The following is a 26,660-nucleotide window of genomic DNA, read 5'->3' as shown; positions in this document are numbered from 1 at the left end:
ATATCTAAAATTAAAATTATAAACATCACACAAATAATTCTTTTTTTTTTAATATTTTTTTTGAAAAGTCAAAGGATTAAATCAAAGTCCAGAAAAACAATCTCAAGAAAAAAAAATTATAACATTTTAATAGTCCCAAAAAGCGGGACCCACAATTTAAAATTGGGGGCTCGAATCAAATAGCGGGGTCACTTTTTCTGGTGCCGATATAAACCTCCACTCGAATCGAATCAAAACTGATAAACAACGAAGTGGGTCACACATCGGTGCACGATAAGCTTATCCAAACCCCGAAAAGCATCAGATGCTCTCCGACCACCGCCCTTTCCCGAGACCAAATCCCAGCCGTACGATTTTTCCTGATCTCGAGGCTTCATCTGATGGCTCTTGTTCCTCCATCGATCTCCACGACAACCGAATAAAAACCCTAGAAAAAAATCGCTCTTTTGGGTCTTCCTGGAAAACGAAGCTCATCGAAGAAGAAGGAGAAGAAGAAGAAGAGAAGGAAGGGAGAAGAAGAGCTTCGAGAGCAACGATGTCGGACGAGGAGCATCACTTCGAGTCGAAGGCCGACGCCGGAGCATCCAAGACGTATCCTCAGCAGGCCGGAACCATCAGGAAGAACGGCTACATCGTCATCAAGGGCAGGCCCTGCAAGGTATCGTTTGATTCCCTTTTTTTTCTTTTTCTCTCTTGATTTTTTCTTTATTCTTGATTGAATCGGTGTGTTTTCATGTTTCAATTTGATCATCTAATTCTTGGTGATGTTTTCCTCTGTGAGTGATTTGATTGGGTTTTCTGTTTTTAATCTTGGGTTTAGTTTAGGGGTTTGAATTTTATTGCATGAAATTTTTGGGTTATGTGGGATTTGATTGAACATTGAACGTTTTTGGAAAGTTTTAATTGGTCTTAAGGTTTGTTGTAATCTAGAATTTGTGGAATTCTCTTGAATATGGATGGATGAATTAATGAATGAACGAATGAGTTTTAGTGATGATAGGTCTAATGGATTGATTTAAAGTTGCAATTTGATTCTTGAAATTATTAATCTTCAGATTCATTTGGGAGGAATGAATTTATCTGATTTAACTTTTTGTTTGCTTGTTTCTTAAGAATTATAAATTCTACATCTTTTGAAATTAGCTTGTTTGGTTTTTAATATGTATGAACTGTTGAATCATTTGATAGTTTATATGCAGCCAATTTGTAAATTTGATGCACTTATTTATATATATTCATCTCAATTTAGGTGTCCATTATTGTTTATTTAGAAGTAACATGAAGATGTCATGAATTGTAGAGCGTACTAAATATTTGTTATTTGTACTTTCATATGTTTTTAAATTTTCCTCTTCAATTAGCTTTCCATCAGTAACTATCAATTGTGGATGGCTTTTTGGAGATAAGTGCAAATACTAACCCAGTAGCCCTTGACAAGTGCGTGCATGCATTTAGCTAACTTTGTCAGAGTTCAAATGCAGAAATTTGGAACTTATTGTGTATGCATACCTTTTATGGAGAACATATTCTCTATTTCTTTTTGCATTAGCTCAGTGCTTGTGGAGAATATTTTTGTGCTTCCCGTTTGTGAAAGAACCCTAGATATGATAATATTACTTTTACTTGTTTGCATTGACTGCTGATTTGCAATGATTCTGTTTTTAATTGTTTTTTTTTCTAGGTTGTGGAAGTTTCTACCTCCAAGACAGGAAAGCATGGTCATGCTAAGTGCCACTTTGTTGCGATTGATATCTTCACAGCTAAGAAGCTAGAAGATATTGTGCCATCCTCTCATAACTGTGATGTGTGTTACCTTTTGAACAATGTCTCTTCACAATATGGCTTCCCATATTCTAATGGAATATCAAGATTGTTTTTATTGATTTTGTAGGTCCCTCATGTCAACCGTACGGACTACCAGCTCATTGACATTTCTGAAGATGGATTTGTATGTTCATATTTTTATTAGGCAATGCTTGAGGTTTATTGTGGATGGCATTTCTTGAGTATTTTGTTTCTCTGCAGGTTAGTCTCCTGACTGACAGTGGAGGCACAAAGGATGACCTAAGGCTCCCCACTGATGAAAATCTGCTCACTCAGGTAATTACTTTGGGGGATTATGAATCATAGAATAACTTGCACATCCAGTCAATTTTAGAAGTGTTGATTTCTTTTGGGAGCCTTTTGGAGAACAAGATCATGTTTCTTCTGTTTTTAACTGTTATTTTTGGAGACTTGTGTATCAAAGTGGTTGAGAACTTGGAACTATGAACTAGTGAAAGTAATATTAATCATTTGGGTTTTCATTATGGCCGTCCCGTCGTATAACTGTGTTCTTTGAAGTTTGAAGCGGTGAAATTAGATCTAATGATAATTGAGCTCATTGTTTCTTGTTCATTGGTTATTATTTTTATTTTTATTTTGGGGGATCCAGGGGCGGAGGTTTTTTTGTTTGTTTTGAAGGTTGTAAACTTGTAGATACTGATACTAATCTGCAACTGCTTTTAACACATAGCATATACCGTTGTTTATTTTGGTTTTTGGTTATAAGAACGAACCATTACTTTTGAAAGTTTGAACTTTACCTGTAACATTTCACACTATGATCACTTCATGTGTAGCCGAACTAACAAAAAATACCTGTATCTCTGTACATGTGTTTCTTTGGTCCTAATAGGTTTGGTGATTTACAAATGACATGTAATATTTTACATGGATACAAGCATATCATAACTTATAGCTTTTGGAGTACTAGTTGACCAGTTGTCTTGACTAAAATGGAGCATGTATTAACATTTTATTTCAGTGTTGTGCCCTTTTCATGTGTTTTTAGCATTAACTGTAATTTTTTCCTTGATTTATTGGAAATGGTGAATTTACACAATTTCCACAAGGTTGCCTCAACATTTGGGTTGGAAGACTCATTATTCTGTTTATAATCATGTTCCTTGTCCTCAGCCTTGTTACATCTTGGTTATGGTCTTCCACCGCCAAAAGCCTTCCCTTGTCATTCACCGTCATTTAAAACTATATCTTTGATGTTATCGCTATTTACAATATGAATGTAGTCTGATCCATACCCTTTTTTTAATTCTCAGTTTTTAATGGATATTGATACTTTATTTGGGCATCATATTTTTGGGTTTTGTGAAATATCCATTGGAATTCTCATAGGTAACCTCACATAATTTTTCTTCATTTTCGTTTTGTTTGCCTTAATTTATTTTTAAGGATAAGGAAAAGTGGTTGAAATGAAATTCGAATGTTATCTTGAGTCAGTCATGAATCACAGAGTAAACATTACATTTTCCAACACCTGTGTTTATTAGATTGCTTATATTTGTGCTACAGATCAGAGATGGCTTTGGAGAAGGGAAAGATCTGGTTGTCACTGTCATGTCTGCCATGGGAGAGGAGCAGATCTGTGCTTTGAAGGACATCGGCCCCAAGAATTAGAGAGTCACTGCAAGACATAGGTTTTGAAACTCTGTGCAAGTCTTCTAGTTGGTGCTGCTTGAGACCTATGTCTGCTATATGGTGACTCAGGTTATTCAGGTACTTGGTTCTTCATTTGACGAGAGTATATACTGAATCTACGTGACTGAATGGTTATGCCATTATCCCTGGTATTTATTTTATGGTGACTTTTTTACTTTCATTTGTTGTATTGAATGGTTATATGACTCAGGAGAACATATATGTGTCTTAATATTTAATTGTCGTGTTTGTATGTTCTTCAAGTGATTCTTGTTTTGATACTTATCACTATGTCTATTTCTGATGAATTGTCTATTGTGATTTATGATCTTTTATGGAGGTCTATTTTTTCTATCATGTTATTTGCAATATAAGTATTATTTGCACATGATAGTTAGCGATGACGTGATACCTGTATAGGAATGCTAATTGTACTAAAGAATTTCTCAGTATTTACTACTAGAATGATTATTGGTCCTTGAACTTTGATGGTAATCAGTAATCTTGGGATGGCATGTGTGGGATCGAAAATATGCGTCTGGCATCATGAAAAGACACCAGACAATATATCGAAGCACAAATATCATATTTGTTTTGTGTGGGTTCTTTCATTCCTAATAGGGGGCAAGCCCCTATTATTAATTACCCCAGATTTAAAATCTTAGGAACCTCCGATTAAGGGGCAAAAAGTACAAATAAAAGCAAGAAAATTTGCGAATTATGAAATTTGTTATTTTATTATATAAACATATTTATTACATCACTTATATATATATATATATTATATATATCATTTTTTTATTCTTTACTGTCTGTGCTTGTCATCATGCGTTGACGCCATCTGCATATGCCTTGTTGCCATTTTTTTGAGATCTCGTTATTGCTTTCGAGATTCGCCACTGCCTATGTTTTGTCACCACATTGCATGTCCCTCCATCATTTTAAAAAGTCTTTCTCATTACGGCCTTATATATATCGTTTTTTATCTTTCATATATGTTTTTCTAAGAAAAAGAAGTCCGCTGCCGTGAGTTGAACATTCTTGCTATAGCTTCTGATCAAGTAATTTTATTGCCGCTCTGGTATATACCATCAATATTTGATATATTTACCGAACCCCTTTTTTTTTATTGCCATACATTCTATAGTCTTCTTCATGGTTCATATCATTGTAGTCACCATCTTTTCCTTTACTCAATCAGCATAGCCAACATTCATTGTTACTAATCATTTTTATAATCAATTAAACCTCTTGCGAAACTCTATCATATATATATATATATATATATATTCTTATTTATTTTATTTATTTTTATTTATTAGGTAATGTTAGCTACATTCCCAATGTAGATATGCATGTTCCTCATCATTCAACGTGCATGGTAAGTTATTATTTGTTTGTTTTTATTTATTTATTATTTTTTTGTCTTGAGATAACTCAATGTTTATCATCATCATTCTCGTCCCATGCACAAAGGTGGGTCCCGGTTTTTTTATTATTATTTTTTATTATTTTTATACTTTCCATCATTTTTCCATTTCCATGCACGTGAATCTCATCATTCTGGTGAAAATTTTTTATTTCAATTTTTTTTTGTGGGCCTTGCATATATGTCTTTTTTTATAGTGGGCCCTTTTCATTATTATGCACAAATAATGCACGTGAATTATGCATCATATTATATATATATATATATATATATCTATATATATATATATATATTTTGCATACTTCTTATTTTTTTATGCACATATGCATGTTTCTTATTCATTTATTATTATAGTTTTTTTACTTCTCATCCCGTACACATGCATACCTGCACATTTTGTCTTTTTAAGAATCATCACCATCATCATCAGCTAGTAAATTGAGATTTATGAACTGGCTAGAAACTCTTTTAAATAGTGACACCGATTTTTTTTATTATTACTTTTTTTATTTGATTTTGTTTATGGTGTATGAGTGCGTCATCCAAAACCCGTAAACCCAAAATTCTAATTTATTTATTTTATTTTATTTATTAAGATGTGTCAAACTAATGTCAGATCCTTCTGAACAACCACATCATCATCAAGAAATAATATCTTCTCAAGGTATACAAAACCTCAAATGGTTAAGCATAGACAAATATCTTGGATTTTTATACTTGAGATTCTCATGTCAAGCTGAAAGAGATAAAGGGGATGAGTTTTGAAATAATATTCGAAGCACTGAATAATAAGAAGAATTCAATCACTTAAAACTATTGATGTTCTCCACATCAATGGTTGCACATGTTGTCAGAAATCAAGGCAGAACGATGTTTTATATTATGTGTGCTATATAAGAGGTGCTTGGCTTCTCTTCATTGCTTGCATGTGTGTGGAATCATGTCCTTTTAATTCACATTGAGTATAGAGCCTCTTTCAAGCACCAGATTGCAACCTTCCAGCCCAACCAGAAAGTCCCCATCTCGTCACCTGAGGCATTCATCGAACATCCCGGGGCACTGATCGTGTCTTCATACAGAGTCACATAAGCCAGCACAAAACTCTTGGTGATCTCAACATCAAGGTCCGAGAGAATAAAGACGAACCCGTCTCATTCTTCTCAAACGGCGCTGAAGACGAAGAGAAAAAAAAAGCAGCAGCGGCGAGCAACAGGTGATAGAGGTACCACGGCGACGATCGACCTCCGGCGTGATTGACGGCATTATCTCAGCCGTTCAATTACGCCGGCAGCATCAACGGTGAACGCGGCAACCAAAACAGTGTAGCAACGGCGATTAGCTGGTGGCGGCGATTGACATCCGGCGTGATCGACGGCATTATCTCAGCCGTTCAATCACGCCGGCGGCATCAACAGTGAACACGGCGAGCAACAGCACGATTATATATATATATATATATTGATTATGTAAAAGGAGAAAAGGCCTTTTCTTACTTTTCTTCTCTCTTTTCCTTCCTTCTTTCTCTTCCTCCCTGAATCTTTTCAATCTTCCTAATCCCCCTAACCTCTTCAGATCTTTTTTCTTTTAAAAGACCTCTCCTCCTTATCTTAACCCCAGAACCTTCTCCTTCTTATCCTAATCCTAACCCCCTATAAGATCTAGGATAATATCGGATTTTCAATTCATAATTTGAAATTTCAAAAATTTCAATCTTCATTTATTATTTATTTATTATTTTATTTTTATTTTTTTACTTTTATTTATTTGTTATTTATTCATTATTTTTTTTATTATTATTTTTTTTTTTTTTTATCTTTTTTTATCTTTTTTTTTTAATTCATTAACCCAATTTGCCTTGGGATGTGTGTTTGGGTGCCTCGGTATTTGCACTTTCTCAAATCGCCTCGAGATCCATTCTCATGTCACATAAAATTTAGGATTGCCTCAGGATATGTGTTTGGGCTATTCTAAGATTTGAGATTGCCTCGAGATAGGTGTTCTCAGGGGTCGTCTTGTAATAATTAATTTAATTTTTTTTTTTGCATTTATGCCTTGGGATTTGCATCTCAGTCCAAGACAATCAAATAATCAATTAAGATTAGGATTAGGACATTTAAATTTTAATTCTAAATATATCTACGATTAGGATATATTAGAATTTAAATTAAATTGGAATTTGGTTTCCATTAGGACATCGAATTTTATTAGGACATGCTTTATATTATTTATATATAAACAGCATGATAGTAATTTGATAAGATACATCATGTATTATTCATGATTATCGTCTAATGACATCATTTTTAGTCTACCCTGTATATCAATATATGTTGTCTTTTGTTAGAAGATGTGAAACATGGTTTTAGACCAAGCTTGGTGTCACACTGTTGGGCTTGAGTGCGCTGAGCCATAGCCATTAAATGTTTACATGTGGTAGTTTATAAGATAAATAGTTCATGTGCATTCTCTAATGCATGTTGATTTTGGGCAGGTTCCCTTGTGAATGAGATATGTTATGTGGCTCTTTGCTAGCATGTTGATTCTTTGGTTTTTATTTTATATTATTATTTTTCTTTTTAGTGCTTAGTTTTGGAGTTTCATAACCTAGTTATTATTGTTACTAATTCTTTTGTTATTTCATTTTTTAAAAGTATCTTATCTTATTTTTGGAGTTCAAAGTATAGTCTGCTATTCTGTATGGGTTATTGCAACAACTAGTTTTTTTTATTGTACAAAAGACTTGATTTATGTTTTCAAAATTATTTTAGCTCTCCCTTTTTTTTTTGGTTGTTCTGGCCTTTATTTATATATAGAAGTTTCAAGTAGATATGGGTTTAGATTTTCATGTTCAAATTACTTATGGCCATCAACATACAAGTAGATGTTCTGCTAGTTATCAAACAACTTGCTTATATAAAATATGTGAGGTTTTGTTAATGTTCATCATGAGTGTTTTTCCTCCTCAAAATCACCAAGCTTTTAATTGAGTGGGAAAAGTGTGTTTGACAAAGTTAATTTTATAAAAATAGGCAAAATAGGTCCTCATTAGTGACAAGATAATATTTGTAGAATTCTAGAAAAGGAAAAACAAAAACAAAAAGTGTCGTTGATGAATGATGATTGTATTGGGAATTCGGGACCGTGTTGTTATATTGTCCGTGCATGCGCGGTTGAATTGTGTTTGGCATCCTCATTTGTGTGTTTTTTTGGGCCCAATGCACTACTCATTGTTACTCATGATTCATGCCTTTTCTTTCTTATTGTGGTCACTGTTTAAAGCTGAGTATCCTATGATGATGAAACAATTACATGCAGCATATATTTCAATCTCATGCTCCTTTGTTTTTTTATTTTTGTCATGCAGTTTGAATTTATTCCGAAGGAAAAACTTGTTTCATCTGTAGTTTTTAAATCTTCATTAAAATATACTAAGTATTTAAATGTTAAAATTATATATATATATATATATATATATATATATATATTAGTATCAATGATCGGTAATGTTTATGAATCAGTCAATGATTAAAGTTTACTCACTTTTAATTGTTTGATTTTGAGTGGTAAGATAAGTGACGTACCAAGCACCATCTGGAGTTTCTTTTTCTTTCTGTGTTTTTTTTTTTCTCAAATCTTTCTATTGATTCTAAGTTTACCAGGTAACTGATATATGACATTGGGATGAATTTTTACATTTATTTCAGCCATCTTAAAAGAACTTGAAAAACAATGGGGATAAAAACTTAAAATTTGAACAGTCGGTCCTGCAAAATCTAAGTTAAATTTATTTCAACTATAACCTCATCCCAAATCTTTTTTTTTTTTCCTTTAACGCTCTATTTATGCTTCAATCCTAATTTATTTACAATTTATTTTTAATTTATAGATTCCCATCGCTAAATCTCTTACAGGCTTGGCATGCCATACAATAACAGTTATTTTTCGCAACTTTTATTATATTTTTATATGTGAACAATATCTAAATTCATTTATTTAACTTTCATTCTTGTTTTCTAAAATCTTCATTTATTAAATAAATAACTAAAGATCATGCTTTCCATAACCTTGCCTACTCTCACCTTCCTGCTTCTGTTTTTCCATTCTCTTGCACTGTCTGCAATGAATTTTATGCACAGTCACAGACAACCATCATCATCATCATTTTCTTCCCCTCTTCACCGATATAAATAAGAAATTTAGCCGTAGATCTCAGTAGCACTACCCTTCACCAAGTTCAATACATGTTACAATTTTTTTTTTTCTTTAGAAACCATTTTGCAGTGAAATGCTCAAACCATTAACAGCCTTTGACAGTTCCAAATCGATGACTTCAATCCCTGCCTCGGCCTTTCGAAGATTGACTGCAGCATCCAGCTCGGCGGAGACTGCAGGTATTGTTGCCTTGTGGACACACTCTTCAAATCTGAAGCAGCTGATGAGATGGTCATTGGTAATACCCGCAACCTGCATGAAGGAATAAACGACCGTTGGCCCGACACAACGGAAACCTCGCTTCACCAGGTCCTTGCTTATTACGTCTGCTTTTGGGGATTTCACTGGGACCTGGCGAGGGTACCGAAATCGGTTTGTGATTGGCTTGTGATTGACAAAGCCCCAGCAGTATCTGTCAAATGATCCAAACTCATCTACAATCTGCATTGACATTAAGAAAAAAATAATAATAAAGAGCAGTTGATCATATTCATGGTTAGGAGTAGAATAATTTCAGTCAGTGGTCCTGAAAACAGGATGATAGCTTAGCATCATCCATGTGCTAAGGCAAGGGACAGGATAGGATTTTAAAAAACAAAAGGTCTGTAGGTACTTTTGATCAGCATACATAGAAATTATTTCACTCAACCAAACATGAGAAGAGAGTATAATGATGGGAGAAAAAAAAAAAGGAACTGGGACAAAGGGAAGAACCTTTAGTATCTGTCGTGAGTTTTCAATGATGGCTCGTAGCTTTGGCTCTGATAATAAAGAGCTTGCAGTGCTCCCTGGGGATATAACCTTCTTCTCATTTAGTTTGGAGACTGCTATGGGGTCAAAATCCATGAAGACTTCCCTGTAATGAAAAGCACACGTAAGGAACGAGTGAGGGATAATATCCATAAAATGTAAATTTGCGAGGGTTTTTGTTATGGCTTAGAGAGTTACCTAAAGATGTGCCTTTTACACAAAATGGCAGGCCATGTAAGCTCAGCCAGTGCACTTGATAGCACAAGAAGCTCGAAGAGTTTCCTGTATGATATTGAGTATCAGAAATATCCTGTGTTGGTTCAACCTTAATAAAATAATAACATGGCATGTTTTAAGGATAAATGATGCATACTTGTCGTCATGGACTGGAACACCCCATTCTCCATCATGAAGGGCAGCATAGCATGGTTCTGTTAGAATAGATGAACTGAGATTATTGAAGGAGGGAAAGCGAGGACCAGGAAGTAGACTGATATGCTAAATAATTTATTCTCTCCGAATGGAAAATGTCAGAATTAAGAAGTGATGCATCAAGAAGTGCATCAATCTCACGGACCAACTATTTAAAGCTGGCCTCAATGAACTTGTTCCAGTTTCTACGAAGGCCATTGTTTATTTCAGTCTTAGTAATAATTTGTTAAGTAGAACCCAAAAACACCTTCATCTTACTCATTACAATACCCTGAACAGAATGCCTTATTCCTTTCCATTTTAATGCAAAGATATAGCTTTCCTTGTAGGCAAGATCTTTACATAATGGTATTCATACCTCTACGTCCATATATGGTCAAACCTCCTGAGTACTTCAGAACCACAGGCATTGGTTATAAATATAAGTCGAAGCCTGCTGCACTTTTATTATATGCTAATTATCATCGAATGCATTGTACATAATTAAGATGAATGACTACTCAATCACAACCTATTTAAATTATGGCTGCCAATGACATAAAACTTATAATGCATGTGCATCATTATCAAATATGTATTATGCCAATGTTGTATACTAAATAAGAGTCATAATCGATGTAATTGAGAGACCAATAGCAAATAGTAAGTTATCAATAACCATTATAGAGAAACACAGAATAGTAATCCCACCTCCACGCTATAGAACAGAACTGCCTTAATAGTTGATGGTCTGATAAAAATATTGATCACAATTTGCAATTATGGCCGCTGCTAGAGGAATCAAACTCATTCCACTTGATGTAATTAAAGAAATCTTAAAATTGTTTATAATGTCTCTTGCATCCTACTAGTCCAAGCCTCCTAGCTAAAATTGCTTCCTAGGTCCACAATAATTTATGTTCGAAAAACAGCAGAAGCCAAATGAAATGTCTTAATATACTATCAACATGCAAATCATACACATGTACAATGTTCCTTGTTTAAATTCCATTAATTGAACAAGGTCATAGAATGCCAAGTTATTAGCAATCAATAAAGTAACAAAAGATAATTGTTAGCATCATTAGAAGAAGATAGAAGAGAGGATGGTTTGCCAATGCAGGACTTCTTATGGCACAAAGCAAGTAAAGTCATGTTGTAAAGATCCAAATCCACAAATAAGCACGCAGAATAAGTGAAAACATTTAATAACATCCTAAAATTCCATAGAACTCTAAACTTGATCTGAGAGTAATTTATGCATTTATCAGCTTCAGTTTATTATGTCTCTATAAAATGTAATTCAGCTCATCATAAACCAGAGCTTGTAGACAATATATCCTGCCATTTCTTCTCTTAACAAGAGTACAGGTTCTCATATGTTGCTTAAAATTGTAGTTTACTCACACCCATCCATATAGAACAAGCTTATGAGTATGCAGTTTGCGCTACCATTTTACAACTGAGAATCATGTGAACTTCTTAGCAAGATGAATATTTTAGTAGCATTCAGTGTTTAAGACATCAATGTTACAACACCAACAGTAGTTGTATATCTATGGCACAGAACACCTAAACAAACTTACTCATGGAATCTAAGTACAACATATTTGACACTCTGGTAACATCCATACTTACATTAACAATGGGCAACCAAAAACAAAATGACAGGGCATTATGACAAATAAATATATACAGTTGCCTCCCATAAATCCCACCGACTGCTACTAAGTATCAACAGCTCAGCGTATCATGGTATTATAGTAAAGAGGATACTGAGCTTTTAGAGGAAAAGGAAAGGAGTCAGACAAACAATGTAGTTAATCTCTAGAACACGACATGGCTTAAAGGTGGCAGATTGAACAAGAGGTTTGTGTGATTAATGTCTCCAATTGCACAGTAAAAAGACAATTTTAGCTAGTGTGAGAAGCCCATATCTCTGACACAGTGAATAAAATATAAAGGCCAAGCCACGTCAAACAAACAAGAAAACACAAGCAGTTCAAGTTTAGGAAGGAGTTTAATAAACAAATAACAGTAGTTACAGACATGGATTATGAACAAATTTTCAGCATACCATGGCATTACGGGAAAGAGGATATGGATCTTTTCAAGCACAAGGGAAGTAAACAGACAAAGTAATTAATTTATTTATGGAATGAAAAGATTGAAGGTGCAATGCGTGCGTTTAAGCGGCCAGGCTGTCCCCGAGGAACAGTAAGAAGACAATTTTAGAAAGTTTGAAGTCCTAATCCCTAAAAACAAGGGTGGAAAACAGTAAGAAGACAATTTTAGCCAGTTTGAAGTTCTAATCCTTGAAAACAGGGTGGAAGACGCAACAATGTCAAATCAGCCAGAAAATGCAAGCAGTTCTACGTCTAGTTCAGGAGTTTAAGAACCACATTAATGTCGTTGTTTCAGACATGGATAATCAAAAACAGTGTCCTACTAAATAGTCCAATGACCACAATAACTTTGATAGACTGATGGCCTTGTCCTACATGTGCCTCATAAAGCAATCCCACGTTCAAGTGAATTTGCTAAAAAAAAAAAAATCCACAGATTTTGGTCTCTTTGTCTCAATTTGTTTTAAAAAATCCACAATTTTCAAAGAAGAAAAAGAAAGAAAGAAAAAAAAAGTCACCATATCGTAAAATCGGCATGAGAAAACTAACCAGTGTTTGGCGTGACCCAAGCGCACCTCCTCTTCCCAGGACGGGCTTCAGGCTGAGGCATCGCACCACCATCTTGAACGATCTTCTCCAGCTTTGCTACTATCTTCTCCGGCTTCAGACCACTATGCTTCCAGCGGCCGGCGGACCCCGGCCTGCCGATCCTCCCAGTGGACGCACGGCTACGGAATGAGTCCGTTGAAGCGTCGGAAGAGCAAGAGGCATTGAGTGAGAGGTTGGAGTGTAGCAAAAGCTCCTGCCTTCTCAACACGGCGGGAGCGCTCAGAGCCGGCGAGAGAGGCGGTGAATCAACCGCAGGATCCATGGTCGGCGCCGGAGCTAAAGCAACGACCTTTTTCGCTTCACCAGCCTTTCGGGTAGGCTTTGAAGCCGGCTTCTTGACGACTGACTTCGCTCTGTTGTTCCCCGCCGGTCCGAACACCGGCCTCACCTCCAAATCGGCGATATTCATGGACCTCACTCTCGGCGCTCCCGCCATCAACTGATCACCGCTCAACTCGAAGATCACGAACCCACCTAAACCTATACTCACTATCACCAAGATTTCAAGAAATTCTCAAATTCCTCACACTTTTAACACCAACCAACGCGTCAAACCCTAGAAAAACGAAGCTAGGGTTTTCAGACACTCTTCATTCTCATCAAACACTCAAATCAAAAGAACAAAGAAAACAAAAATTCACAGCATTTAGCGAAATCGAGTAAGAAAACCCACATACTTCTCAAATCATCGTTCCAGCAACGCTGCAAAAGCGTAGCTCGCCATAGCTCCGGCGACCCCTCTCACGTCCGTCGAGAACAGGAGAGAACTCCACGAAACCCGTCTTCAAGGCAGAGACCGAGGGGAAGTAGCCCTTATAGAGCAGAGCGAGACTCACAGATCGGCACGGCACCGGAGGCCGGCGGCGAGAGACGTCGGAGCTCCGATGATCGCCGGAGGAGTGAGGAGGGGTTGGGGTTTCGAAAGAGAAAGAAAGGGTGTGACGTGTATTTAAATGATCATGACCGGGAGATCCGGGTCGGAACAAGCGTAGCGACCGGGAGCAGCCGGTCGAGATACCAGGTATCTATTAGTTTGTAGTTTTCTAATGTTGCCATCTCTTTTACAAATAACACCTCATCTTTATTAGAAATTGCAAAGATTGAATTTTTTAAATTTTTTTAATATATATATATAAGTGTCAGTTTTTTACTAAGTTAGCTAAAAATTCTATAGATGTTCATCTCTCAGTTATTAGATTTGAATCCAACGGCTACAAAATCATGTGAAAAGTGGACAAATAATTATGAACAGTAAAGTATAATATGGGATTTGAATCCAACGGCTACAAAATCATGTGAAAAGTGGACAAATAATTATGAACAGTAAAGTATAATATGGGATGCACGGTAATTTCATCACAACTGTCTAATTATCATAACAATTGTAACTCACGCAATCACAGCCATTAAACTCAATTTGCATCTTTTTTTTAAGAGTAACTTTTTAAAACCAACCAATTAACTCGGTACAATCCTCGGATGCTATTATCCAACCTCTCTTCATTTTTCACTGTCTTTTTTTTTCTCTCTCATATTATTTATTCTCTACGGATACTCTATTAACGTCCGCAAATAACATATTCCTTATATATATTGATTTTAATATTTTTTTTTTTGATTTTTTTTTAAAAAGGCGAAAGCACAGAACCCAGGGATGTGCACGTGTGGGGAGTAAAGCTTAACACCGACCCACGTGTCCTCATCTTGCGTAGGTTATGAAATTTGATCCTGGATCCTTCCCGAAATGAACACCTTACGCAATGGACTTGATGCCAATTGACCCAAAAGCCGTTGGCTTGATTTTAATAATTCATAATGTGTTTTTTATTATTAAAAATTAAAAGGAATGGATTGCAAATAAAAGGGTCCAAAAACAGAATAAGAGGAGGTTTTTTTTGGTATGAGAATGTAAAAAAATAAAAATAAAAAAGAATTTTGAAGGGGTGTCGTTTTTGTTTATTACTATAGAGTTGGGAAAATAATACCCTCAAAGTTGGGAGTTAATTGCGAGAAATGCCATTGCTATTGCTACGGACAAAGAGAGACGTTGGGTTGTGTGAGCTTTTAAAAGAAGCTTTGGACGGAAGTGGAACCTTCGCCGCCGTCGATTTATTAACGTCAGAGTGAGACTCGAACCGGAAAAAGTGACTCGAACCCCGACGCTATAAACATAAATAATAATTTTTTTTCTTTTTTATGTCCAGCTGGACATGTGCGTGTGAGAGTTTCTTTTTCAGCCTTTTTCCTTTTTTTTTTAGTTTCTAAAAAAGAAAAGTAATTATATGTTGCTTTTGTTTACGTACTAATTTGAAAGAAAAACACATTAACAAACACTTAAAAAATAATAATAATAATTTCGGAAATATTTTGTTTTATTAATTTGAAATTGCGAACAACCTCTCGATATGTTATCTCTAATTGTCTATGTTTTGTCGATGAAGTAAGTTTAAATATCAACTCATATAAAATAAGAATATAATTCATATAAAATTAGTGTATATCCGTGTGAGACATTAATTTTATACATATGCATAACGAGTTATTCACATTTTGTTAAAACAAAAAAATTGAAACTAAATAACATTAAAGAAAAAAAGTAAAATTAAGAACTCATTTTTATTTTACGCTCGAGTCGTTGTCATAAAGTTATTAATGCCGTGTGCACATGAGTTAATTCATTGAACAACCTCACCTCATGGGTGCACATGAGTGGAGGATGCATTATTATTAACTTTGAGTTAATTCCTCCGACGAAGATTTAAACTCTCGTTACTTTGTAAGTCACAAAGGTAAATAAGAGGTTTTGGCATAACTTTTTTTTATGATAATGCTTAATTGAATTAAATTTTAAAAAATGATAAATTAAAATAAATATTAATTTTATATTTGTTTTTGGATTTTTTAGTATTTATTTTTAAAAAATAAATTATTAAAAAAAAGCGAAATAACCTTGAAATTCGAGTTTTCTTCATTTAAAAAAAATCCAGTTTTATGAATTTGAGTAATATAAATTTTATAATAATTATTTTTTCCATGTTGAGGACGACATGACATTCTTTGTGACAACGAGACCTATGGAATAGTTATTTTGAAATTTTCATTATTATATTAAAAATTTAAGATTTAAAATGACTAATATGTCCTCCATCCTAAATACCAGGGGCGGAACCAAGGGGGGGCTAGCAGGGGCTGAAGCCCCCCTCAGTGCCGGAGAAAATACTTTTTAAACAATATAAGATTTGGTGATTTTCGATTTTTCTATATTTAATTTCATGTAAAATACAATATTTGGACATATAAAAGTGTGGAGTATGGGTGTGCTTGAGTGGTTAGTGGGTTTATCCATAAGGTTTTGGGTCTTTTCATCCGCCCAAGTTCAAATCCCACATAGTGCATTTTATTTTTTAATTTAAAAATTACTATTATTTCAAAATTTTAATAAAATAAATCTTATATATAAATTTTGCATTTTTTTCACATTTTATTTTTAAATTTAAAAATTACTATTATTTCAAAATTTTAATAAAATAAATCTTATATACAAATTTTAGTAATTTAAAAAAAGTTTGAATTGATCATGAGACCTAACATATATACATATATATTATAATGTACCATATATGCTAGAGTGAAACAACAAAAGTTTTTTTATAAACAACAGTTTGGTTGTTTGTAGTGAGGATGATCAATTTTACCATATTTAAAAAAAAATACAAACTTGAGATGTATTCTTATTTGTTGAATTATTGAAAATCTCATATATTTTCTATCGGTAATAACAAAATTTTAAATTATACTTTATATTTTTTTAATATGTGTATTCAAATTTTGGTTATATTAGTACATTATTCTTTATTTAAAATAATTATTTTGTTAGATTATTTTTTTACTTTTTATTTTTTATTTTGCCTTTAGGCTTCAGCCCCCTCTACCATTAAGTCCTGGTTCCGTCCCTGCTAAATACCGCACACAACACGTGGATTTTATGTCATCATCTAATTTCAAATGGTCACAAATAATAAAAAAAAAGGTATAAATAATATATAATTACAAAATTTAGACTTGAATTGGAACAAATAAAATAAAAACAAATCTTTAATTCTTCCCGGGTGCTAGATATAAAAGACTCAAATTAAAAGAATTTGTCATAATTATTAAATACAGTTTTAATTTTCCGACTCAATCCACCAACGTTTAATAAAAAGACAAATAATATATAATCGTTATAATAAGTGAGTGTTAGTGTTACAGACTCTAATGAAAAAAAACTAAATGTTTGATTTTTTTTTCCATAACATAATTGAAAATTTAATATGTGTAATAGTTTATCCACATTGTCTAATATACATATATAATGTTAAACCCAACTAAATACTTAAATCTTTTTCACTTATTAAATACTGTCTAAGATAGATGATTCACTCTCTGAAATTGTTTCAGAAGTGTTGTTAGTGTTTTTTTATAGACTAATGTATTGTTTTTAATTTCAGCCTTCTCTTTAGTCTTTACTCTAGTGAATTGTGTAATCTCCTCTTATATTTAATTTTGTTCATTTTATTCTTTATATTTTTTTACCCTGTTTTTCTTGATGCAGCTGATTATTTATCTGTAATTAATCTCATTTTTTCAACAAAATTATAATTTATTTTTTATTAAAGAAAAGAAAGGTTTATAAAGTTGGTCATGTACAAGAACAAATTAATCAAAAAGAGAGAGTTATAGACTTATAGTTGTAATAATTTTAAAATTATAAACAGCATAGGATACCAAAGATGCTAGTACCGGTGCTTTTTCAATTTGTATTGGCACAGAAACTCATGCGTCTGCAAAGGATTTCAATATGGGAGATGGTGATGTGATCTTTTGCCAAACCTTTTTGTTTTGTTTTACCACTTTTATCTTTTTACTAATTTATTTATTTATTTATTTATTTTTAATAAATTTAAACGATTCACGTGATAAGAATAGACACACACTATAAATTAAGTTTTATAACACTTATGTTTTTCATTTGTATGAGTTAAAATTCAAATTCGTCTTTTAAGCAGAACAAATATTTTATGAATTCGTCTTTTAAACAGAACAAATATTTTATGAATTCGTCTTTTAAGCAGAACAAATATTTTATGTTAAAAACCGATGTTAATAGCCTAGACTATTATTTGCTTTTATGTTTTTATTTCTATAATATATAATTTAAGATTTTTTTTATTATTTTGATTTATCTTTAAAAAGCAAATTAACATATAGATAGTTTCATACTCTCCATCATCTCAATCTATATATATATATATATATATATATATACACAAACAATTTTATTTATTATTATTTCATTTATTTTGTATGGAATAAATTTTGAGGTGTTGCTCTTCTTTCAACAATTGGCATGATATATGCGTCCAAAAAACTGTTTTAAAAAATGTTGTGAAGCAACTAAAAAACATGTCCAATTAGGGAAATAAAGAGCAAGTCAAGGTTTTTGTTCTTTTGTCAAACATAGAATGACAAATACAGCTTGGTATCATAATATCATTGATTGTATGGATAATATCTTACCTGGAATATGCATGAATTTGGTGAAATGAAGGACAAGTACTAACGGTCTTCATATTAGAGTAACTAAAATTTTCATATTGTTAATTTGTAAAATATAAATTGGAATTTATATAGATACATAAGCATGAGCTTTTTATTATGCCATTTTAAGCTTTTAGGTTAGCACTTGCTTAGAGAAAGTGGTCATAAGGCAGGCACCATATAGTGCATGGGCAAACGTATGTTGTAAATTGTAGTTGATGAAGCAAAGAAACGGGGTGATTGAGCCGTGCAGATGCACTGACTTTCAGAACAAATTCGTCTTTTTTTTCAGTGCAATAAGAACAGATAATGCCGATGTTCTTTCAGGATACAATAATCGTCTTCTCCGGTTCATGCACCAGAACAGAAAAGAATTGGGCGCGATGCACAAAGGAAATCGGTACATTCATGTCCGTATCATGCGCCTGCACTAGTTCAGAATTTTCAAACCAAATTCCAAATCCAACCCTAAGATTAGCATAATCACTAAACCAAAATTGAAGGCTAGTGAATAGTGGTATATATATAAGGTGGGTGAAGTCTTTACAAATAGGCAATGCGGTACTAAACTAAATAGGAATGTTTTGAAACCAAAGATGGGCCCAATATACATGGACCTCTAACAACGTAGAGTTGAAACCCCATGATATTACATAATACTGTTATTCACTATTTATTGGATTATAGTGTGGGTCTTTGTTAGAGAAATCGTATTTTTCATCACTCTAGAGTTGCACGATAGAGAAAATTTACCATTGTGAGGTCATAGTTCTAAATATATTATATTGGATGTACGTGACAAAACTTATATAATTACCCTGTGTGTTAACTCATTCCACATGATAAATTTTACAGAGGTTGTTAAGTCATTGTAATTGATACTCTTCTGCACATACCGATCTTTTTACAGCGCTTGTCATCTTTATTAAAAGAAAAAAAAAAGTTGATTTGAGCAATGATAATATGTTCATATTTAACATGATAAAATATGTTGATTTGTTTATAAGTGTTTGACTAGTATGCATATGAAATTAAATATATAATCCTATGTTTTTCATCTTATTCATGAATAAATAATATATATATGATGTGCATCTAATATTTGGGACCAAGACAACTTGCAAGGTTTGGTGTAGATAAGAGGAAATCTTCAACAAAAATAAATAAGGTATACATGATTGGAAAACTAAGTACTACCTCTGAACACTATTTTAAAAGAAAATTAATTTTGAATTTTCAGAATCAAACAAAAAAGAGTGAAATTTTAACCATCAACCTTGAATTTGCAAAATCCAAACAAAGTCAATTAATTAATATTGCCTTAAAAAAGATGACACATTTGTTTAATAGAAAGTGGTAAACAATTTTATATTTGCACCAAACTTTGTTAAAATTTCTTAAACCCTTGTGCATTATAATGGAAAGAAGAAAGGCATTTTGAACCTAACACTGAGCTGAATTTTGACTTAAAAGAACAAGTCTCTAAACTAAGTTTATAACAGCTAACATTTGTCCTAACTGCTACCAATAAACAAAATTACTTGGTAGCTGTTCAACCTTTTCTAATTATATAATCAAAGAAAAGCAAACAATTTTTTAGAATCTTTTCCCCTCTCAAGTATATATATTTTTAATTATTTAATTAATTTACTAGTTTTTTAAAAAATAAATAAATAAAAAACAAAGCGTTTGGTTAGTGGCACCATTCCATATATTTTGGGAGATAAAAATATGATGAGAATTTGAATCTCATGTAAATGAAATAACTCTGAGGGAGTGTGAGCTCTCTGTGCAAGCCTCTTTAATCTAAACTGAAAGTGTCTGAAAAATTAATTTCGTGTATGTTCCTGAGTTATGATACGTTTATCACTTCTCTCTCTAAAAAAAAAATTAAAATTAAAATTAAAATTAAAAAATATATATATATTGAAAAAATCTAACTGGTTAATGAGAATAAAAAATTGAGTTATTGTCAGAGTAGTTCAAACCCAAGAGTGAAGAACTTTTTCTGGTCTGAGCTTGACCAGATTAGTCCATCAGTGATGGTGGGATCAAGTTAGATTCTTATGGATGGACCCAACTTAAAAAACGAATCCAATGTTATAAAAAGTGAAGGAGAGTCCTAGCAAAGATTCCAAAGTCTTGGATAGGACCAATCAAAACAAAAGAACATCTTTATGTTTTATTATATTTATCATGACAAAAAATAAAAAATATTTATTTTTAATAAAATTAATAAATCATAATTTTCTTAAAAAATTAAAAATGGGTATAACCAAATAAAGCAATTTAAACAAACATACAAATACATAGATGCTGACCGGTGAAAAAACTAGGACGAAGACTTATGTTCATAAATGGTATACATGATCATAAATAGAAAATTACATGTGAAACTTATAAAGCGATAAACATGATCATACATCAAAATTGCCTTAAATTAAATACACTTTAGAATTTCAAAATTTTAATAATCAATCATATAATAAAAAAATAGAATAAAAGGCTAAATAAACTTTTTCACACAGGCAAATGGCTAGACTTTATTAAAGTTCATGATAGAGATAACCCAAGATAATAACCAACTCTATGAAAATATATATTAAAAAAAAATTGTGAATAGAGTCACAAATTTGGGTTCTTAGTAAAAGTAAACTGCACTTAATTCCAACTTAAATTTTGAACATATCCCTTCAACCAACTTATCTTTATTATTAATGATTTAAAGGTTATAAATCCACTCAAATTGGCCTGGAATTACTCATTTTTCATTTAGGTACCACCACTGAAGGAAGAATTTGGTCACTGAAAAAATAATAAAAAATAAAATAAAATCATAGTAAAAGAAAGTAATTATAGACTAAACTTGAAAACTGCTTAAAAAAATAACAATGAAGCTGATAATTAATATATAATAAAACTCAAATCTCATGCTGTACTTATTTGTAAAAGCATTATAAAAATATCTGCTCTTTTTTAATAAAATTATGGTTTATTTTTTTATAAAAAAATAAAAAAAATTATGAATATATAACCCACCAGGAACTTGCATGAGCCAAGAATTCATCAATTAATTTAACCAATTGTTCTCAGAACCCACATATTTAATGTGAGATGGACTATAAAAGCAAAGAGATTTATTGTACTTAATCAAACATGATAATTATCAATCTAGTTCAAAAATCCAAACTTTTACAGCTAATAAAAGTCTTCGATGTAACCCAAAAGCTTACGTTTATAAAATAAGAGACCCAAACTTATATATTTAGATTCGTACACTTAAAATTAACTGATCCGGGACTATCAATTAGTCTAAAAGAAAGTATCAAAAAGTATGTACACATTGTTATGCAAGAGAGATAGAGTAATATGATATAATTCAAATGTCACCTTATTAATTTATTTTTTATAAGATCAAGTTGCAATTGCAATACTGATTAAATTCTATAAAGAGCAGAGAGAAAGGATCTGCTATGCAAAACATATTTATCAATCAAGTGACTGAAAAGGTGAAAGATTTCTAAGTAACAACAGATAAAGAGACAAACAAGGTAAAGTTATCATACATAAACGTCAAACTTTCTGTTAGATTTCACATTTCTTAATTTGATGGAAAGATATTGGGAATGAGAAATGAAAAACTGCCAACTCAACCACCAAATAGAGAAAAAACACAACAAAACAAAAGTAGAAAGTAATATCATTGATCATGCATGAAGTCTAAAGTGCATATAAACTGATAGATCCACCTTAACTGCAGAATCACTTGAGTAATGACTAGACTAATCTATGATAGATAATTAATGCAGCCACTAAATGGCTATTGATTAGGACAATCACAATGAAAAGAAACACTGAATGCAAAAGTCAATGGAGTAAATTGTAATCAAAGGTCTATTTACATGTGTCTAGTAATCTTCTTCAATGATTAGAGGTATATGCATATCAAGATTAGGAAATTTTTCATACAGTATAAGAATAAAATATTTAGATATTTCAGAGTCCATTGTCTCAGAGAAGGTTCTATTTTAATGAGAATTCCTGGCAAACAATAATGACTATTAAACTTCATACAAGTGTTGGAAATAAACTGCAATTAGCATACAAGTAATTCTTTTGTAGTCACTTGAACTCCAAATTGAAATCAAACTAAAACTTGTTACAATGTATTGGGTCTCTTCTTTTCTTTTGGCTTTTTGATGATGATAGTGTCACGGCCCATGCATGAATTGTTACTTGGAGAACCTCTTTATGAAACATTCTATCTGACTGTGAAAACAAAAATTAACAGAAAATATCCTGTTTTCTGTTACATTGGTTGCATAAAAGAGTTCAGCAATGCAAGCTCTACTAAAACTTAAAATGGACAGTTAATCATGGAACTGAACTGCCAAAAACACAAAAGGGATATTACCCCAACTCCTTGACCTCTTCTTCTACCCATGATTGTTTTAGAATTATGAGTTCGTTCCCTATTTTGTTCTTTGTAAGGTTATGCGGTTACCGTTTCCCACTTGGAAGTCATGCACATTCAAGAAATGGTAAGTAAAACTTGTTAGATGTATATGTGTATGTAGGGGGTATACTTGTCTATTGTGTTGTGTTGGTTCTTATACGTAGACCCAATGGTCAAACATTGTGATTTGTTCAAGGCATAAGGACTCGATCCATTCTCTCTCTCTTTTCCTCTGACATGGTTTTAAGAGCCTGGGGTTCTCAATTCTCCTTCGGCTACCGCAGCCAAGACTCTCCCTTTTTTCTCAATCCTTCACCAGATTTGCCATGCTAAGCCCTGCGTCGCCGATCCCCGTGCTCCTGCCTGATCTGCAGTGCCATGCCCTTGCGCCATAACGGATGTTTATGGGTTCAGCGGGGTAATACCAGATGTTTGTCATCGAAACTTCCAACATTCTAATGTGGTGCTTGATGGCACCAACAACATTCTTTGGAAACTCACTGTTAAGCGGATCCTCGACGGCATCCGCGTTCTTCCCCATGTTGATGGCACTTATATTGCCCTGTTGTTTCTTTTTTCTTCGACACTATCGACTCTTCCTCGAAGGCTTCTGCTCTTCTTGCGGTGTTTGAGTAGAAGCTGGAGAAGCCACCGATGACTCCACGGCTAAGATGATCATCTGTCAGACTGTTACTCTTGAGATCTGTGCTTAGATTGCGAATCTTTCCACTGCTTGTGAGATGTGGGAATACTTGGAGTGCTGCTACTATGGCTCTAGTTAGGAGCAGTTCTACACTTTGTACAGGCCTTTGCTAGTCTCCAGCAAGGGGAGGACACCGTCGATCGGTTCTGCAGTCAGTATTGTAGGTTTTAGCGTCAGATTGACACTCTCACACCTCTCTACTGCACTGTCTATGCTACTCAACTTCTTGCATGTTCTCAACTCTATGCCCGTTGTCGTCTTCATGATGAGACACATCATATGTACGAGTTCATCATGTGTCTCTGCCCTGAGTTCAAGCCGACTCAGGGCCAGCTGCTTCATGCTCCATCTGCATACTTTTTGGATGAGGCATTCGCCCTTGTTTGTGTTGAGAAAACCCGCCTCCGGCCTTCCTTTACAGGGGCAGTGCCCTTACTGCCTCTCATTTTCCTTCTGCACCTCTGACATCCTCGCCTGCTTGTCCTCCACATGTTTCTTCTCGGCCTTCTTCACAGCCAAAACGGACCGTGACTTGTCACTACTATGGTATACTTGGCCACTTTTAGTGTGATTGCTTGAAGAAGTAGCGTAAACTTCCGTGTGTCACTCCTATGGCGCTTTTCCACCTACTCTGCCTCTTCTTCCAACGCTTCACTCTCTATAAACACTTTTGTATGTGTTATAACCCAGTTTTTTTATGCCCGTTACTGTAGTATTTTCAGGCCAATACTGTAGCACTTACTTGGTACTGTAGCAACCCGAGAATTTGTTTAAAACTTCAGCCCTTCTCTTCCATCTGCCTTTCATGCCAAGCTGCAAACCCTAGCCATTTCTTTCTCCTTTTCCTGCTTTTTGATGCTTAAAGGTATGTAAGTATTTTCATTTTCATTGAGTTTCATCTTATGTTCTTGATCATAACCCTAGAATAACTTAGGACTTGTGTTCTTCTTGTTTTCCTTAGATTAGTAGAAGTAAGGAGGATGCGAAGAGAAGATTCCAAGGTGAGTGGGCTAACCGAATCATTCTTGATTTATTTTTTTATTCTTGTAGATTATATTTGCATGTTTTGGTGTTGATTTGGCATGATGTTGATTGGAAACTTAACATTGTTTTGTTACAATATCATACTTGATGCTAATTTGGTTCATGAAAATTTAAGACCTTGGGAGTTAGATTTATTGTGAATTATGCAAGTGAAGAATAATGTGTAAAAGAATCATATTCATGAGTTATGTTAGAGTACATGAAATGGAATTTGGGTTGATGCACACAAGATGTTTGATAAATTGCCTCTAAGTGTTGAATACAAGTATTCGGGGACACAATTATGAGAATTGTTTGATTTAATTTCATTGTTAATGTCTTCAATGGTATTGATGGACCTAATTGTTAGTTTGTATGAGCACTCATACGTATGAAAGAATGAGAAGTGTGGATTCCTTGTTTATTACATAAGCATATATCTCTCACATGATTAAATTTCATTTACCAACATGCTCAAACACTTGTAATTTACATGCATAAATAAACATGCACACACTCTTCACATGTGATGATTAGCATCATCATTGACATTAAAAGAAAATTTCTGGCATTACTAACTTCAATCCCTATAAGTGTTCTATCAAACACTTGCACTAAAACCACAATGGCATTTCATCGAGCACTTTACGGGCATCAAACAAACCTCTAGATTAGTATACCCACTTGTATGCCCACATATAACATCTACAATGTAAAACATCATCTTCTCATAATTCTTACATTCTAGTAATTTAACACAATTCATAACATGTATATAAACACATTTCCTTATCTCTTGATTTCAAGCCAATTCCACAAGATATGCATATTATCTCCCACACATGAGATTAATCAAACACATTTAAAAAAAATTCAACTCATATTTAGTAATAAACAAGAAATTCACACTTATCATTCTTTCATACGTATAAGTGCTCATACAAACTAACAACTAGTCACATCAATACCATTGAAGACATTAACAATGAAATTAAATCAAACAATACTCACAATTATGTCCCCGAATACTTGTATTCAACACTTAGAGGCAATTTATCAAACATCTTGTGTGCATCAACCCAAATTCCATTTTATGTACTCTAACATAACTCATGAATATGATTCTTTTACACATTATTCTTCACTTACATAATTCACAATAAATCTAACTCCCAAGGTCTTAAATTTTCATGAACCAAATTAGCATCAATTATGATATTGTAACAAAATAATGTTAAGTTTTCAATCAACATCATGCCAAATCAACACCAAAACATGCAAATATAATATACAAGAATCAAAAAATAAATCAAGAATGATTCGGTTAGCCCACTCACCTTGGAATCTTCTCTTCGCATCCTCCTTACTTCTACTAATCTAAGGAAAACAAGAGAGGAAACAAGAAGAACACAAGTCCTAAGTTATTCTAGGGTTATGATCAAGAACATAAGATGAAACTCAATGAAAATGAAAATACTTACATACTTTTAACCATCAAAAGGCAGGAAAAGGAGAAAGAAATGGCTAGGGTTTGCAGCTTGGCATGAAAGGCAGATGGAAGAGAAGGGCTGAAGTTTTAAACAAATTCTCGGGTTGCTACAGTACCAAGTAAGCGCTACAGTGTTGGCTGAAAATGCTACAGTAACAGACGTAAAAAAAACTAGGTTATAACAATATGCCTCTCTTGCTCCGTTATCTCTTGCAGATCAATAGTTTTTGACGATGTTCTGTCAGTTCCAGCAGTCTTATTTGGCGGACTCCACCTCATCCATTGGTTATGCGCGTTCGGCTCATGTTACTCCATCCGCTTTAAGTAGTCCATGTTCTCTCTGGCTTCTTGACTCTGGTGCTTCTCTCCACATAACCCTTGATGCCACCCATCTT

The 26,660-nt window shown here is 33.4% G+C and overlaps 2 protein-coding genes across 4 annotated transcripts; one reads left to right on the top strand and one right to left on the bottom strand.

Annotated features, from left to right (window-relative positions):
- The first annotated feature begins 439 nt into the window (after positions 1-439).
- LOC120256405 (eukaryotic translation initiation factor 5A-2) lies at positions 440-3,762 on the top strand. The gene is made up of 5 exons (XM_039264096.1): positions 440-658; positions 1,682-1,804; positions 1,892-1,948; positions 2,026-2,100; positions 3,352-3,762. The coding sequence occupies exons 1-5, from the start codon at positions 536-538 to the stop codon at positions 3,454-3,456; spliced, it is 483 nt and encodes a 160-aa protein (XP_039120030.1). The 5' UTR covers positions 440-535; the 3' UTR covers positions 3,457-3,762.
- A 5,328-nt stretch (positions 3,763-9,090) lies between these two features.
- On the bottom strand, positions 9,091-13,953 carry LOC120255962 (probable GMP synthase [glutamine-hydrolyzing]). 3 transcript variants are annotated; one of them, XM_039263733.1, is made up of 6 exons: positions 13,692-13,953; positions 12,955-13,570; positions 10,242-10,299; positions 10,067-10,150; positions 9,833-9,974; positions 9,091-9,559 (listed from the first exon to the last, which is right to left on the bottom strand). In XM_039263733.1, the coding sequence occupies exons 2-6, from the start codon at positions 13,448-13,450 to the stop codon at positions 9,170-9,172; spliced, it is 1,170 nt and encodes a 389-aa protein (XP_039119667.1). In that variant the 5' UTR covers positions 13,451-13,570; positions 13,692-13,953; the 3' UTR covers positions 9,091-9,169. The 3 variants fall into 3 exon arrangements, with proteins under 3 accessions (XP_039119667.1, XP_039119664.1, XP_039119674.1); XM_039263730.1 differs by having other exon boundaries at positions 12,955-13,503; XM_039263740.1 differs by having other exon boundaries at positions 12,955-13,494.
- Positions 13,954-26,660: the final 12,707 nt, after the last annotated feature.

The sequence above is a fragment of the Dioscorea cayenensis genome, chromosome 3 (genome assembly GCF_009730915.1).
Source record: "Dioscorea cayenensis subsp. rotundata cultivar TDr96_F1 chromosome 3, TDr96_F1_v2_PseudoChromosome.rev07_lg8_w22 25.fasta, whole genome shotgun sequence".
Taxonomy (NCBI): Eukaryota; Viridiplantae; Streptophyta; class Magnoliopsida; order Dioscoreales; family Dioscoreaceae; genus Dioscorea; species Dioscorea cayenensis.
This window is presented reverse-complemented; position numbering and strand designations above follow the sequence as displayed.

What these genes read in the sequence shown, in the direction of transcription:
- LOC120256405 (XM_039264096.1), top strand. Translation starts at nt 536, where the DNA reads ATGTCGGACGAGGAGCATCACTTCGAGTCGAAGGCCGACGCCGGAGCA. An exon ending in CATCCTCTCATAACTGTGAT is followed by an intron (nt 1,805 to 1,891) that starts GTGTGTTACCTT and finishes TTGATTTTGTAG; the next exon opens with GTCCCTCATGTCAACCGTAC. An exon ending in ACATTTCTGAAGATGGATTT is followed by an intron (nt 1,949 to 2,025) that starts GTATGTTCATAT and finishes GTTTCTCTGCAG; the next exon opens with GTTAGTCTCCTGACTGACAG.
- LOC120255962 (XM_039263730.1), bottom strand. An exon ending in TGTAAAAGGCACATCTTTAG is followed by an intron (nt 9,975 to 10,066) that starts GTAACTCTCTAA and finishes TTTTCATTACAG; the next exon opens with GGAAGTCTTCATGGATTTTG. An exon ending in ACTCACGACAGATACTAAAG is followed by an intron (nt 9,560 to 9,832) that starts GTTCTTCCCTTT and finishes ATGTCAATGCAG; the next exon opens with ATTGTAGATGAGTTTGGATC.